This window comes from Salvelinus alpinus, chromosome 12, assembly GCF_045679555.1.
Source record: "Salvelinus alpinus chromosome 12, SLU_Salpinus.1, whole genome shotgun sequence".
NCBI classification, from domain to species: Eukaryota; Metazoa; Chordata; class Actinopteri; order Salmoniformes; family Salmonidae; genus Salvelinus; species Salvelinus alpinus.
Window position 1 is genome coordinate 46,103,696 of NC_092097.1, and position 13,577 is coordinate 46,117,272.

The window sequence follows — 13,577 nt, forward strand, 5'->3', positions numbered from 1 at the left end:
TTTAAATGCAATTTTTTTCTTTGGATAAAAGTAGAGACTCAGTAAACAACCAAAGACTTCAAAACTTCAAGTGGTAAAAGTAGTAGCCTACAATAAGGAAAAACTCGCGGTAAAAATATACACTATCTAGTCCTTGGCCTGTATCCTAATCTGACTTTGGTTCAGGTCATGTTGTTCTTCACATTACCGTCTCTGGTAAACACACACTACACTACAATTAACCATAATCCCAACCCATAGCTACAATACAAACAGATTGTCATAGCTAGCCACCATCCATGAAATGCTGTAGAATGAATCTGCAGGTAGCTAAAACTAACCAACTTGATTCAATTACACAGATCGTACACGCAACGTTAGCTAGCGAGCAGGCAAGCTAACATTCGCTAGCTAACTAACAGTAAGCTTCAACTTGCAATGAAAACGACTTTCTGGTAAAATGTGAAAGCTGTAATATCTGAAAATGAAGCTAGACTCTTACCTGTATACATGGATGAATGCTTCACGGCAGACTGGAACCATTTCACTAAGTAAGACGTCCTGTGTCTTTTCCGTTTTGTTTGTCACTACAGCTTGTTTGGCCCGTTGCGTCAAGTCACGCCGGTTCACACTGGCCGTGTGCAGAAAATAGTCCATCACAACTTTTTCCCACTGATCTTTGTCGATAGTGCCTGCTAAATCCAGGGCAGCAACGTTGTTTAGAGCAGTAGCAACACTTTTGCTACATTATATCTTTCAAACGAGAGAAAGGATTACCAACACATACTGAGCTGCTCATGTTATAGACAGAAGTGAGCTACATGGCAGACCAATCTGAACTCATCTCTTGGCATGTCCAGCCCACCCATTATCTCAGCCAATCATGGCTAGCGGGAAGGTTCCCATCTTTTTCCATAGCTAAACCAACTAAGCTCTTAATTTAAAAATGTTATTCGTATTTACAGATGGCATACAAGTGTGTTATTAAAGCACATTAAAGTTATCTTATCTTTCTCTTGCAGGGATCTTATCTCAAAGCATGTTTGTGATGCTACGATGTGGAGGAGTTGGGGTGAGTTACTCAAAAGTACACACACACATACACAACACACACACACACACACACTTACAGTACACAGGCACACAGCTCAACAGACCCTGTAATGCACAATCAAAGATTGTGAAATCTTTCCACTTATCTAATCACATTACAAAATGGCAAACATTACATGCTTGATTATGCCTCATTACACAATTAAGCTAATAGGACTACAAATTATGGAGGATGTTGTTGTTGGCAGGGACTTGGTCGAAACGCCAAATAGATATCAAAGACAAAGAAAAGGTGAGAGATGAGAAAGAGAACGAGGGAGAGAGAGAGGGAGAAAGAGGGAGAGAGAGAGGTGGACTTTATGGACACCAAAGAAGAGGATGAGGCAGGGATGAGTTGAAGAGGAATATGAGAAAGGGGGGGGGAGATTAGGAAGAAGTAGGCTTGTATGGTGTTGATAAGGTCGCAGTTGTAAATGAGAACTTGTTCTCAACGAGCCTACCTGGTTAAATAAAGGTGAAATAAAAAATAATAAAAGAAATAAGGAAGGAGAAAATGCGGACATTAATGAAGACGAAGAGGAGATGAGAGAAGGAAGAAGGAGTTGAGAGAAACAAGGAGAAAATGAAAGTGGAGGAGGAGAGGATGGTTTGTATCAAAGAAGGAGAATATATTTGCAGACACAGAAGATGAAGAAGGGATGAGTGGATGAGGAAGAAGATGAGGGGGAATAGGAGGAGGAAGGGGCTTTGTATAGTGTTGATAAGGCGCCTGATCTGTCTGGATTTCCGGCTCTTGGCTCCTCTGGTCAGGCACACTGATTGGAACAAGATGGCCAAGACGGTGATAAAAGAAATTCCTCTGATTTCATTGTTCCGTTGTGCCAAACCGCCAGAAATGTGGAGTTTTGAAACATGGAATAACAAAGGGAGGGAGAGAGAGAGAGAGAGAGAGAGAGAGAGAGGATCTGAGAACAGGAATACTTTACTACCCCCTTTACACCAGCAGTAAGTCAATGTTGTGGTGATTAGTGTGGGTAAATGTTACCCTTGCCAAACCCTTCCCCCTGGCTCTCAATAAGTCATGATGCTCTTCATTTGGTTGGAATTAACAGTAGTAATCCAATACTGGAATCTTTCCTACAACCTGTCACAACCTGTCACCTCCCTATTCCAATGGGTGACTTCCTCTTTACCTCATTGGTCTGACACCATTTTCAATCAATGAACTTCTTGGTTTTGCGTGATTGACAGGTGGACAATGATACGATCTGGAACGAGATGCACACATCAACGGCGTCTCGCTTGGCAGCAGGCAGCGTGACGGAGCTGGCACTCAGGGTGGCACAGGGAGAGCTGAAGGTGAGACCGCCAATCGCAACCCCCACTTAGTCCTGTCCGAGCCGTAACACAGCTGATCAGAATTGTCAACCCCGTAACATACATGAATACACATTGAAGCATACTGTATAGTCATTTCTCTTCGTGGCTTATTGAATTTATGAATTTCACATGAAATTTGAATTTAATATGGCTATATCAAAACCTTTCAATGTCACCTGTATTCAACTAATATAAGTGAAATCGTAAGATTTAATCAGAGAAAGCCAGAATCAGTGTTAAAGTTTCTATTCCATCCTCACAGAATGGCTTTGCAGTGGTGAGGCCCCCTGGACATCATGCAGCCCACTCTACCCCCTTGTAAGTACTGCACCACACACACACACACACACACACACGGAAACAGGAGGTCTCTAAAATAATTTCAAAGGGTTCCCTACACATCAAAAGTACCTTTCAGGTGTGTGTTATGTGTGTGTATAGAGTATGTGTTACACTTGCCCAAGGCTAACAGCAATCTACGTCTACCCGCGCTGCTCAATTCATGCCCAGCTTTCAGGACATTGTGCTGTCAGCCTATAGGACCACCTCTAAGTGTGTGCATGTGTGTGTGATTGTGTTTGTAAGTGTCACTCTTAAATAGAAGGCATTAGTGCACTTACCACATGTGTGTGTGTGTGTGTGTGTGTGTGTGTGGTTGTCTGCTTGTGTGCTTGCATATGCGTGTGTTTGCTTGCGTCTGTGTGTGTGTGTGCGTGTTTGAGTTCACGCGTGCTAGTGTGTGTACTCAGCAGTGCCTGTCAGTAGTTATTTATGTGTCGATAATGACTCTGGAGGAGAAGAGTTGGACAGCAGATATGATCTACAGTTTAGTTCACACTCCCCGAGCTTATAGCTCCTGCTGTCAGTACCGCTATTTCCCGTCATTCATACTTTGCAACCCTACGTTCTGGTACTGTCCAACCATACCGTGCCTAAATATGAGTGCATGTTCAGTGAAACAAAGCATGTTTGACCCATTGGCACTAATGTCCTCACATCACCTAGTTTGTGTATAGTGAGAACGGCCTCACATTATCATGGGGATATCTCCTGGAGACCTTTCACTTGAAAAAGCCTTGACTTTACATTGGGTGTCTATGGTGTCATTATGAGGACATGTTCTCATAAGTCTTCATATGTCCCCATATGTGTGTTTCTCCAAAGGGGTTTCTGCTTCTTCAACTCCGTGGCCATCGCAGCCAAGCAGCTCCAGCACAAACTCAGCGTCAGCAAGATCCTCATTGTGGACTGGGTGAGAGATGGCCGCTGTCACTGGTCCCCACATGGGATCTAAACACAGACACACACACGTGCTTAATTTAACACACATATTGACCATAAGCTTGGTGTCAGCATTCACACTGATCTCTGCTTTCCACATGAGTCAGACCTGCCACGAGTCTGGGCCTAGGCATACACACACACACACACACACACACACACACACACACACACACACACACACACACACACACACACACACACACACACACACACACACACACACACACACACACACACACACACACACACACACACACACACACACACACACACACACAAACTTATAAGGACAAATAATTGTATGTATTTTAGTGTGAAATCACTAAAGACGATGATGCAAACATTAAGATCAAGAATTAGACTGGTTTAGTATACTAAAGAATTAAGAGTCTGACTGCCCCTTGACCTTTCTCACCAATGTTCAGGATGTTCACCATGGGAACGGTACCCAGTCGGTCTTCTACAATGACCCCAGTGTGCTGTACATCTCCCTGCATCGCTATGACAATGGCAAATTCTTCCCCGGTAGCGGGGGCCCAGCTGAGGTATATTAGGTTGCACTATCCACCGCCGTATACATCATGCTCTCCCATTGGTAGATGGAACTGTCCATCAAATACATGATTGTTGTGACCATTTGGAAAAGAAAACGTCTGAGCAAGCACCGAACAGATTGGGTCGGCCCACTAGTCTGAAAACCCCTTCAGCATCTGTTACCACCCACCAAATACCACACCACCCACCCCCATTTTCCCATTCTCACAAAACTGTGAGGATGAAAAAGTGGATGTTTTCCCATAAACTTCATCATGAGGGGATGGTCCAAATGAGGCTGTTCTGGCTTGGATGTGGCTTTGCCTTAAATGGCCACTCGACCTCCACTGAGCTGTGTGGTAAACCTCTGAAGTGTCCCTCCACCACAGCACCATGTACCTATATAACACACTAGGGGGTAGCAGTGATGTCACCACAGCACCATGTACCTATATAACACACTAGGGGGTAGCAGTGATGTCACCACAGAACCATGTACCTATATAACACACAAGGGGGTAGCAGTGATGTCACCACAGAACCATGTACCTATATAACACACTAGGGGGTAGCAGTGATGTCACCACAGAACCATGTACCTATATAACACACTAGGGGGTAGCAGTGATGTCACCACAGCACCATGTACCTATATAAAACACTAGAGGGTAGCAGTGATGTCACCATAGCAGTGATGTCACCACAGCACCATGTACCTATATAACACACTAGGGGGTAGCAGTGATGTCACCACAGCACCATGTACCTATATAACACACTAGGGGGTAGCAGTGATGTCACCACAGCATCATGTACCTATATAACACACTAGGGGGTAGCAGTGATGTCACCACAGCACCATGTACCTATATAAAACACTAGAGGGTAGCAGTGATGTCACCATAGCGGCGATGTCACCACAGAACCATGTACCTATATAACACACTCGGGGGTAGCAGTGATGTCACCACAGAACCATGTACCTATATAACACACTAGGGGGGTAGCAGTGATGTCACCACAGAACCATATACCTATATAGCACACTAGGGGGTAGCAGTGATGTCACCACAGCACCATGTACCTATATAACACACTAGGGGGTAGCAGTGATGTCACCACAGCACCATGTACGTATATAGCACACTAGGGGGTAGCAGTGATGTCACCACAGCACCATGTACCTATATAACACACTAGGGGGTAGCAGTGATGTCACCACAGCACCATGAACCTATATAACACACTAGGGGGTAGCAGTGATGTCACCACAGAACCATGTACCTATATAACACACAAGGGGGTAGCGCTGATGTCACCACAGAACCATGTACCTATATAACACACTAGAGGGTAGCAGTAATGTCACCGCAGAACCATGTACCTATATAACACACTAGAGGGTAGCGGTGATGTCACCACAGAACCATGTACCTATATAACACACTAGAGGGTAGCGGTGATGTCACCACAGAACCATGTACCTATATAACACACTAGGGGGTAGCAGTGATGTCACCACAGCACCATGAACCTATATAACACACTAGGGGGTAGCAGTGATGTCACCACAGCACCATGAACCTATATAACACACTAGGGGGTAGCAGTGATGTCACCACAGCACCATGTACCTATATAACACACTAGGGGGTAGCAGTGATGTCACCACAGCACCATGAACCTATATAACACACTAGGGGGTAGCAGTGATGTCAACACAGAACCATGTACCTATATAACACACTAGGGGGTAGCAGTGATGTCACCACAGCACCATGTACCTATATAACACACAAGGGGGTAGCGCTGATGTCACCACAGAACCATGTACCTATATAACACACTAGAGGGTAGCGGTGATGTCACCACAGAACCATGTACCTATATAACACACTAGAGGGTAGCGGTGATGTCACCACAGAACCATGTACCTATATAACACACTAGAGGGTAGCAGTGATGTCACCACAGCATCATGAACCTATATAACACACTAGAGGGTAGCAGTGATGTCACCACAGCATCATGTACCTATATAACACACTAGAGGGTAGCAGTGATGTCACCACAGAACCATGTACCTATATAACACACTAGAGGGTAGCAGTGATGTCACCACAGCATCATGTACCTATATAACACACTAGAGGGTAGCAGTGATGTCACCACAGCATCATGTACCTATATAACACACTAGAGGGTAGCAGTGATGTCACCACAGCATCATGTACCTATATAACACACTAGGGGGTAGCAGTGATGTCACCACAGCACCATGTACCTATATAAGACACTAGGGGGTAGCGGTGATGTCACCACAGCATCATGTACCTATATAACACACTAGGGGGTAGCAGTGATGTCAACACAGCACCATGTACCTATATAACACACTAGAGGGTAGCGGTGATGTGACAAGGGGTACTACACAGAAACATCAGGGTATCCCTAATCCACTCCAGCATCTTTTAAACATGAAAGGAAAGACAGAAAGGGAAATAAAATAGAAAAAAAATGAAGAAAGAGGATGAAGAAGAGAAGAACAATGGAGTGATGGATAGAGAGAGAGAGAGTGTGTGTGTGTGTGTGTGTGTGTGTGTGTGTGTGTGTGTGTGTGTGTGTGTGTGTGTGTGTGTGTGTGTGTGTGTGTGTGTGTGTGTGTGTGTGTGTGTGTGTGTGTGTGTGTGTGTGTGTGTGTGTGTGTGTGTCTGTGTGTGTGTGTGAGAGACAGAGAGTGACTAGTTGGCAGTGTATGGCGGAGCACATGTGTTTTGAATTTACCCTGTGAACATCCAGTCCACCAAGAGACATTCTGCGATGCACATCATCACACACACACACACACACACACACACACACACACACACACACACACACACACACACACACACACACACACACACACACACACACACACACACACACACACACACACACACACACACACACACACACACACACACACACAAAGGAAATGACCACGGTTTGTTGCCAATAGGGTGTCACTCAGTCCTCACTCTCTCCTCACCATGACATTGAGTGATGTTGGAGAGGTTTTCAAAAGCTAAATAGCTACAGTAAATAGCTAATTAGCTACAGTAATTAGCTACAGTAAATAGCTAATTAACTACAGTAAATAGCTAAATAGCTACAGTAAATATCTAAATAGCTACAGTAAATAGCTACATAGCTACAGTAAATAGCTAATTAGCTACAGTAATTAGCTACAGTAAATATTCTCCCACCCCATTAATGTGAGGTCAAATCAGGTTGTGCCTGGCATTTGGTGAAATATACTCTCTTGTGACAGACGTTAACATTTGGTTCTGGGTGCTAAGTTTGGGTGAAATATAGCTAGAAACTAAATATCGACAACTCAAGAAAATATGTCTCTGTAGTGTGTTAAAACTGGGACATATTCTGGGTGTAGTTTTGTGATTTATGAGCAGATTTTACAAATTGTATCAAAAATAAAAATTGTTGTGTTGATGGAGGCGTTGAATTAATGTCCAGCCGTCTTTCATTTGGAAATTGTAACCACTCCCTTATGTCACTGAAATGTGACACAGCTTTTCCTCAATGGCACAAATGTGCATTTTGAAACTATGGTGCTGATTGTGTGTGAACATTTGATGCAAAATATCTCACGACCCTCCCTCAGCTCTCAGCATAACTTTCAATGAAGTAAGATGTTAACATGATAACTATGAATATTAATGAATAACAATGAATATCTCTATTTTTCTCTCTCTCTTTCTCCCATCTCTCTTTCTCTCTTTCTCTTTCTCTTCCTCTCTGTCCAGGTGGGAGTAGGAGCAGGTGAGGGCTTCAATGTCAACGTGGCGTGGACGGGAGGCTTGGACCCCCCCATGGGCGACGCAGAATACCTAGCAGCATTCAGGTAAAGAGTTAGAGATACGCCTAACCTACCTCACCTTACCTCCAGCCCTAATCACATTAAGACAAAACCACAAAAGTGCAAAGATTATATTTTAGTCAATGGGGTGTGCGCGCAATCGATTCATAGAAAGTCTTACCAAAACTCTTCACTCATCCTTGAAATACTACACACAGCTGGGATGTAACAGACTTGTACAGTATCATGTGTTTATATTGTGATGCGAGTTAGATTTTTGTGATGCCCTCCATTATATGGTGTGGATCCATGCCACTGAATGGAGGTGTGTCTTTTTTCTGTGCACCGCACTTTCCACTTCATTCAAGCCTCAGCCCCTGAATGAATAGCTGCTCGGTTTGCGGCGTAATGAACTTTGAGCGTTCCTGTCAGCGGGGTTGGCTCGCCACCAGACGATGAACAGTATGTGAGGTCCGTATGGTGCATACACACAGTGGGTGGGCCAAGCTCGTCAAACTCACGATTCTAACGGCTGAAGCCATACTGTACCATTACGAGCCATCGATTCTAACAGGCAGACGCTAGGCTCAATGTTTACCCGTAGCATACTATGCTAATTGCTAACTCACTGAGATCCTCTTAAGCAGTATGGTCTGTGTTGATTCACTGGTTGTATAGAAGAATAAGAAAACCTAGTAAGTGTTCCCTAGTTTAGGTGTATGTTACCTAGTGACTATCTTCGTTACGTGTACAGGTAGTTCCCTGTACCTAACAACTGTCACTTCATTTTCATTACAGGTGATTTTCATTACCTAGCAACTGTCACTTCGTTTTCATTGCAGGTAGATGTCATTGCAGGTAGATGTTACCTAGCAACTGTCACTTCGTTTTCATTGCAGGTAGATGTTACCTAATAACTGTCACTTCGTTTTCATTGCAGGTAGATTTTACCTAGTAGTTTTTTCTTACAGTAGCTCAGATGTCAATACAGGTAGCTCTATCACTTCGTTTTCTAAGTAGCCTACAGGTAGATGTTACCTAACTGTTTCTTGTAGACATATAGGCAATATCCTAGTGTGGAATTTGAAAAATATTACTCTGGGAAATCCAAATGTAAAATCCCATGAATTCACCTTAGAAACACATTTTTACAAGTGAAAATGTGTTCACTTTCCCACGTGTTCCCCCCACCCAATTCCACCAACAAACACTATAAGCAATACATTGTCAATTCTGTGCAAGGAAAATCTGTGACTGGGCCTCTATTCCCCAGACTTTCTGTACAGCCAGAAAATATGCACCCAATTTCAGTCTTTCTGCATTGGTTGTATTTTATGCATCTTGAAATACCATAAATGTAATAACCTGGTTCAATGCAGCCTGCCATCTTTCTAATTTGATTCATATTCATCTACCTTTCACTGTCCTTTTCACTGTCTTTTTACTGTTGTTTTATTTCTTTACTTACCTATTGTTCACCTAATACCTTTTTTGCACTGTTGGTTAGAGCCAGTATGTAAGCATTTCACTGTAAGGTCTATCTACACCTGTTGTATTTGGCGCACGTGACAAATAAACTTTGATTTGATTTTAGATTTACATCTACCAATGGGGCAGTCCTGTTTATTTCACATCTTGCCATTCAGGAGGTGAGGGATCTTGGGTTTGCCTCCAAAATTCCACCCTCTTCTGTATATTAGTGAAGAAAGTGGCATTTCAGATAGAGTCTTGCAGTTCAGCGGCTATAGGATAGAGGTAGTGGAGGGGTGGGGGGTGGGGGGTGGGTTGCAGTATAATCTGGTAGATTCCTTTAGTTGGGGGATACAACGTGTGTGTGTGTGTGTGTGTGTGTGTGTGTGTGTGTGTGTGTGTGTGTGTGTGTGTGTGTGTGTGTGTGTGTGTGTGTGTGTGTGTGTGTGTGTGTGTGTGTGTGTGTGTGTGTGTGTGTGTGTGTGTGTGATATGCAGTAGGATCAGGTGATGGGGTCAGTGGTGGGGTATTTATCTGATGAGGTAGGGGTTTTTAAGGAGGGTGGGGGGGTTGATGTAGCCTTGTGAATTTTTGTGAAGCTTGGGAGAGTGTTACTGTATTTGTTCATGTACACGTGCATGTTCATTTATGTGTGTGTGTGGGGGGCTGCACAGGCTGCATGGTCTGGTAGTGCAGACCGGGAGGGATTGGGGTGGTGGTGGGAGTGAATGGTGTGGGGGTGGTGCATTGTTAGGGAATCCAAAGGCGGCGTAATTAAGCCCAATGGATCCCAGATGGCTGGCTGTCAGTGACGTGAGAAGAGGGCCGAGCCCCTAATGGGAACCAGACGCCCGCCGAAGCGCTTTGAACTGCCGGCCGGAGAAAGGGTGGGGGGGGGGAGAAAGGGAACGAGAGAAAGAGAAGAAGAGAGAGGGGAATCAAACACGGCATGGGCCGTGTGTGCTCGCTAAATCACTGGCAGCAGCAACGGGAGGAAGAGGAGGATGAGGAAGAAGAGGAGGAGGAGAAGAACAAGGGAAGCAGTTCCAGAAGATGAAAATAGAGAGGGTGTGTTGACGTCATCCTCCTCATCATCCTCCCCTCTGGACATCTCTCTGTCTTGGTCCTGTTATTTGTTTACTAACGCTTTAGATAAAGCCCTTATTGTTATGTAGTCAGTCTTTAACTGCTGTGGTACCCAGAATGTAGCCTAGTAGTTACTCATGTGTACCTGGTAACTGCATATAACATAAAACAATTATTGCATTTTAAGGTACAGGCCAAAAGTTCTTTTAAATTAAGTTTAGTGACAGTAATCCCCCCAAAATATTTTCCTTATTTTACCAGGTAATTTGACTGAGAACACATTCATTTACAGCAATGGCCTGGGGAATTGTTACAGGGGAGAGGAGGGGGGATGAATGTGCCAATTGAAGGGTCAATCAAATGGTGAAATGTATATGATGTGTAACTATCGTTAGGCTACAGGACCTATATAATAGGCGGTGTCAGAGGAAAGCCCATAAAATTGTCAGAGACTCCAGTCACCCAAGTTATAGACTGTTTCCTCTGCTACCGCACGGCAAGCGGTACCGGACCAAAAGGCTCCTCAGCAGCTTCTACCACCAAGCCATAAGACTGCTGAACAATTAATAAAATCTCCACCAGACTATTTACATTGATCCCCACCTCCCTTTTGTACACTGCTGCTACTCGCTGTTTATTACCTATGCATAGTCACTTCACCCCTACCTACATGTACAGATTACCTCAACTAGCCTGTACCCCCGCACACTGACTCGGTACCGGTGCCCCCTGTATATAGCCTCCACACTGACTCGGTACCGGTGCCCCCTGTATATAGCCTCCACACTGACTCGGTACCGGTGCCCCCTGTATATAGCCTCCACACTGACTCGGTACCGGTGCCCCCTGTATATAGCCTCCACACTGACTTGGTACCGGTGCCCCCTGTATATAGCCTCCACACTGACTCGGTACCGGTGCCCCCTGTATATAGCCTCCACACTGACTCGGTACCGGTGCCCCCTGTATATAGCCTCCACACTGACTCGGTACCGGTGCCCCCTGTATATAGCCTCCACACTGACTTGGTACCGGTGCCCCCTGTATATAGCCTCCACACTGACTCAGTACCGGTGCCCCCTGTATATAGCCTCCACACTGACTCGGTACCGGTGCCCCCTGTATATAGCCTCCACACTGACTTGGTACCGGTGCCCCCTGTATATAGCCTCCACACTGACTCGGTACCGGTGCCCCCTGTATATAGCCTCCACACTGACTTGATACCGGTGCCTCCTGTATATAGCCTCCACACTGACTTGGTACCGGTACCCCCTGTATATAGCCTCCACACTGACTCGGTACCGGTGCCCCCTGTATATAGCCTCCACACTGACTTGGTACTGGTACCCCCTGTATATAGCCTCCACACTGACTTGGTACCGGTACCCCCTGTATATAGCCTCATTATTGTTATTCTTATTGTGTTACTTTTATTTTATTTTTTTACTTTAGTTTATTTGGTAAATATTTTCTAAACTCTTCTTGAACTGCGTTGTTGGTTAAGGGCTTGTAAGTAAGCATTTCACAATAAGGTCTACACTTGTTGTATTCAGTGCATGTGACAGTTTGATTTAATTTATCTGGCAACTTGATGTAATTTATATCCATTTAGTGTTAGTGTTAGTGTTTCAACTTTCATGTACTTTTATTTGGTGTCACACTGTGTCACATACCTGGATGTTTGTTGAAATGTTTCTGACAGTTGGACTGATCAGTGGTAGCTTGGTTCCGGATCTGTTTGTGCTGATTGGCGATGACTGTGGGTGTTGGCAAGACAGCACAAACAGATCTCAGACCAGGCTAGATCCATGGAACATGGGTTTTAATTTGACCATGTCTCTTCACTGTCAGTGATTTATCTGCAAATGAACATGTCATGCGGTCCTAAATATACTGGACACATCTCCCAACCATAAATGTGACGTCACACTTCTCTCTTGAGGAGCATGTGTTATACAGTAAGCAATAAAGCACACTATGTTTTGTGTGTCACGAGAGACTAGCGTGTTGAAAGGGTCAAAGTCAAATACAGAAGCCTGTGTCCACTGTGAATATTATTTGACCCTGCTGGTTATCTATGAACGTTTGAACATCTTGAAGAACGATTTGGCCTTAAGGGCAATATACTCTTATAATCTCCACTCGGCAAAGCCAGAAGAGGACTGGGCACCCCTCAGAGCCTGGTTCCTCTCTAGGTTTATTCCTAGGTTCCTGCCTTTCTAGGGAGTTTTTCCTAGCCACCGTGCTTCTCCATCTTCATTGCTTGCTGTTTGGGGTTTTAGGCTCAGTTTTCTGTATAGCCCTTTGTGACATCTGCTGATGTAAAAAGGGCTTTATAAATTTGGTATTGATTTGATTTTGATGTCATTCTCCTGTGACAATGCAGAATCTTGTTCCTCAATGCAGAACTATGTTCCTCATTACACACAGGATATGTTTCTATAAAGTAGTAACTCAGTGTTGACTTTCTTGTCTTCACTAGATGTCAAGGTTCCTTGAATTCTTTTTCGGGGGGTAACAGTGTCTATGAATAACCTCTTCACAATGGATTATAAGAACATTTATAAAGCCTTGTAATGACCTATGCTATTTTTAAATGATTTTCAGACAATTTAGGAAGGTTTTTGCACAACGTACATTTTGTAGTGCTTTGACCTACAACAGCGTTGAACCTGTCTGTCTCCAGGACTGTGGTGATGCCGATTGCCTATGAGTTCTGTCCTGACGTGGTGCTGGTCTCGTCTGGTTTCGATGCCGTCGAGGGACATCTGGCGCCACTGGGGGGCTACAAAGTGTCAGCCAAGTGTAAGCACTCTATTCACTGTTCCTCACAACATCACATGCGGGACACACAGGTCAATTTGATTTAACATTTTTAGTAATTTAGCAGACACTTTTATCCAGAGCAACTTACAGTAGTGAGTGGGTA

General features: G+C 44.3%; 1 protein-coding gene across 4 annotated transcripts in view; it reads left to right on the plus strand.

Annotated features, from left to right (window-relative positions):
• Positions 1-13,577, plus strand: part of LOC139536233 (histone deacetylase 7-like) — an 88,642-nt gene that overhangs the window by 63,530 nt on the left and 11,535 nt on the right. For all 4 annotated transcript variants that reach the window (XM_071336570.1, XM_071336569.1, XM_071336572.1 and 1 more), the window contains 7 exons: positions 1,002-1,051; positions 2,284-2,391; positions 2,675-2,730; positions 3,577-3,664; positions 4,122-4,241; positions 8,037-8,134; positions 13,335-13,453. In XM_071336570.1, coding sequence (XP_071192671.1) covers positions 1,002-1,051; positions 2,284-2,391; positions 2,675-2,730; positions 3,577-3,664; positions 4,122-4,241; positions 8,037-8,134; positions 13,335-13,453 — 639 coding nt within the window. The remainder of the gene's footprint in view (positions 1-1,001; positions 1,052-2,283; positions 2,392-2,674; positions 2,731-3,576; positions 3,665-4,121; positions 4,242-8,036; positions 8,135-13,334; positions 13,454-13,577) is intronic.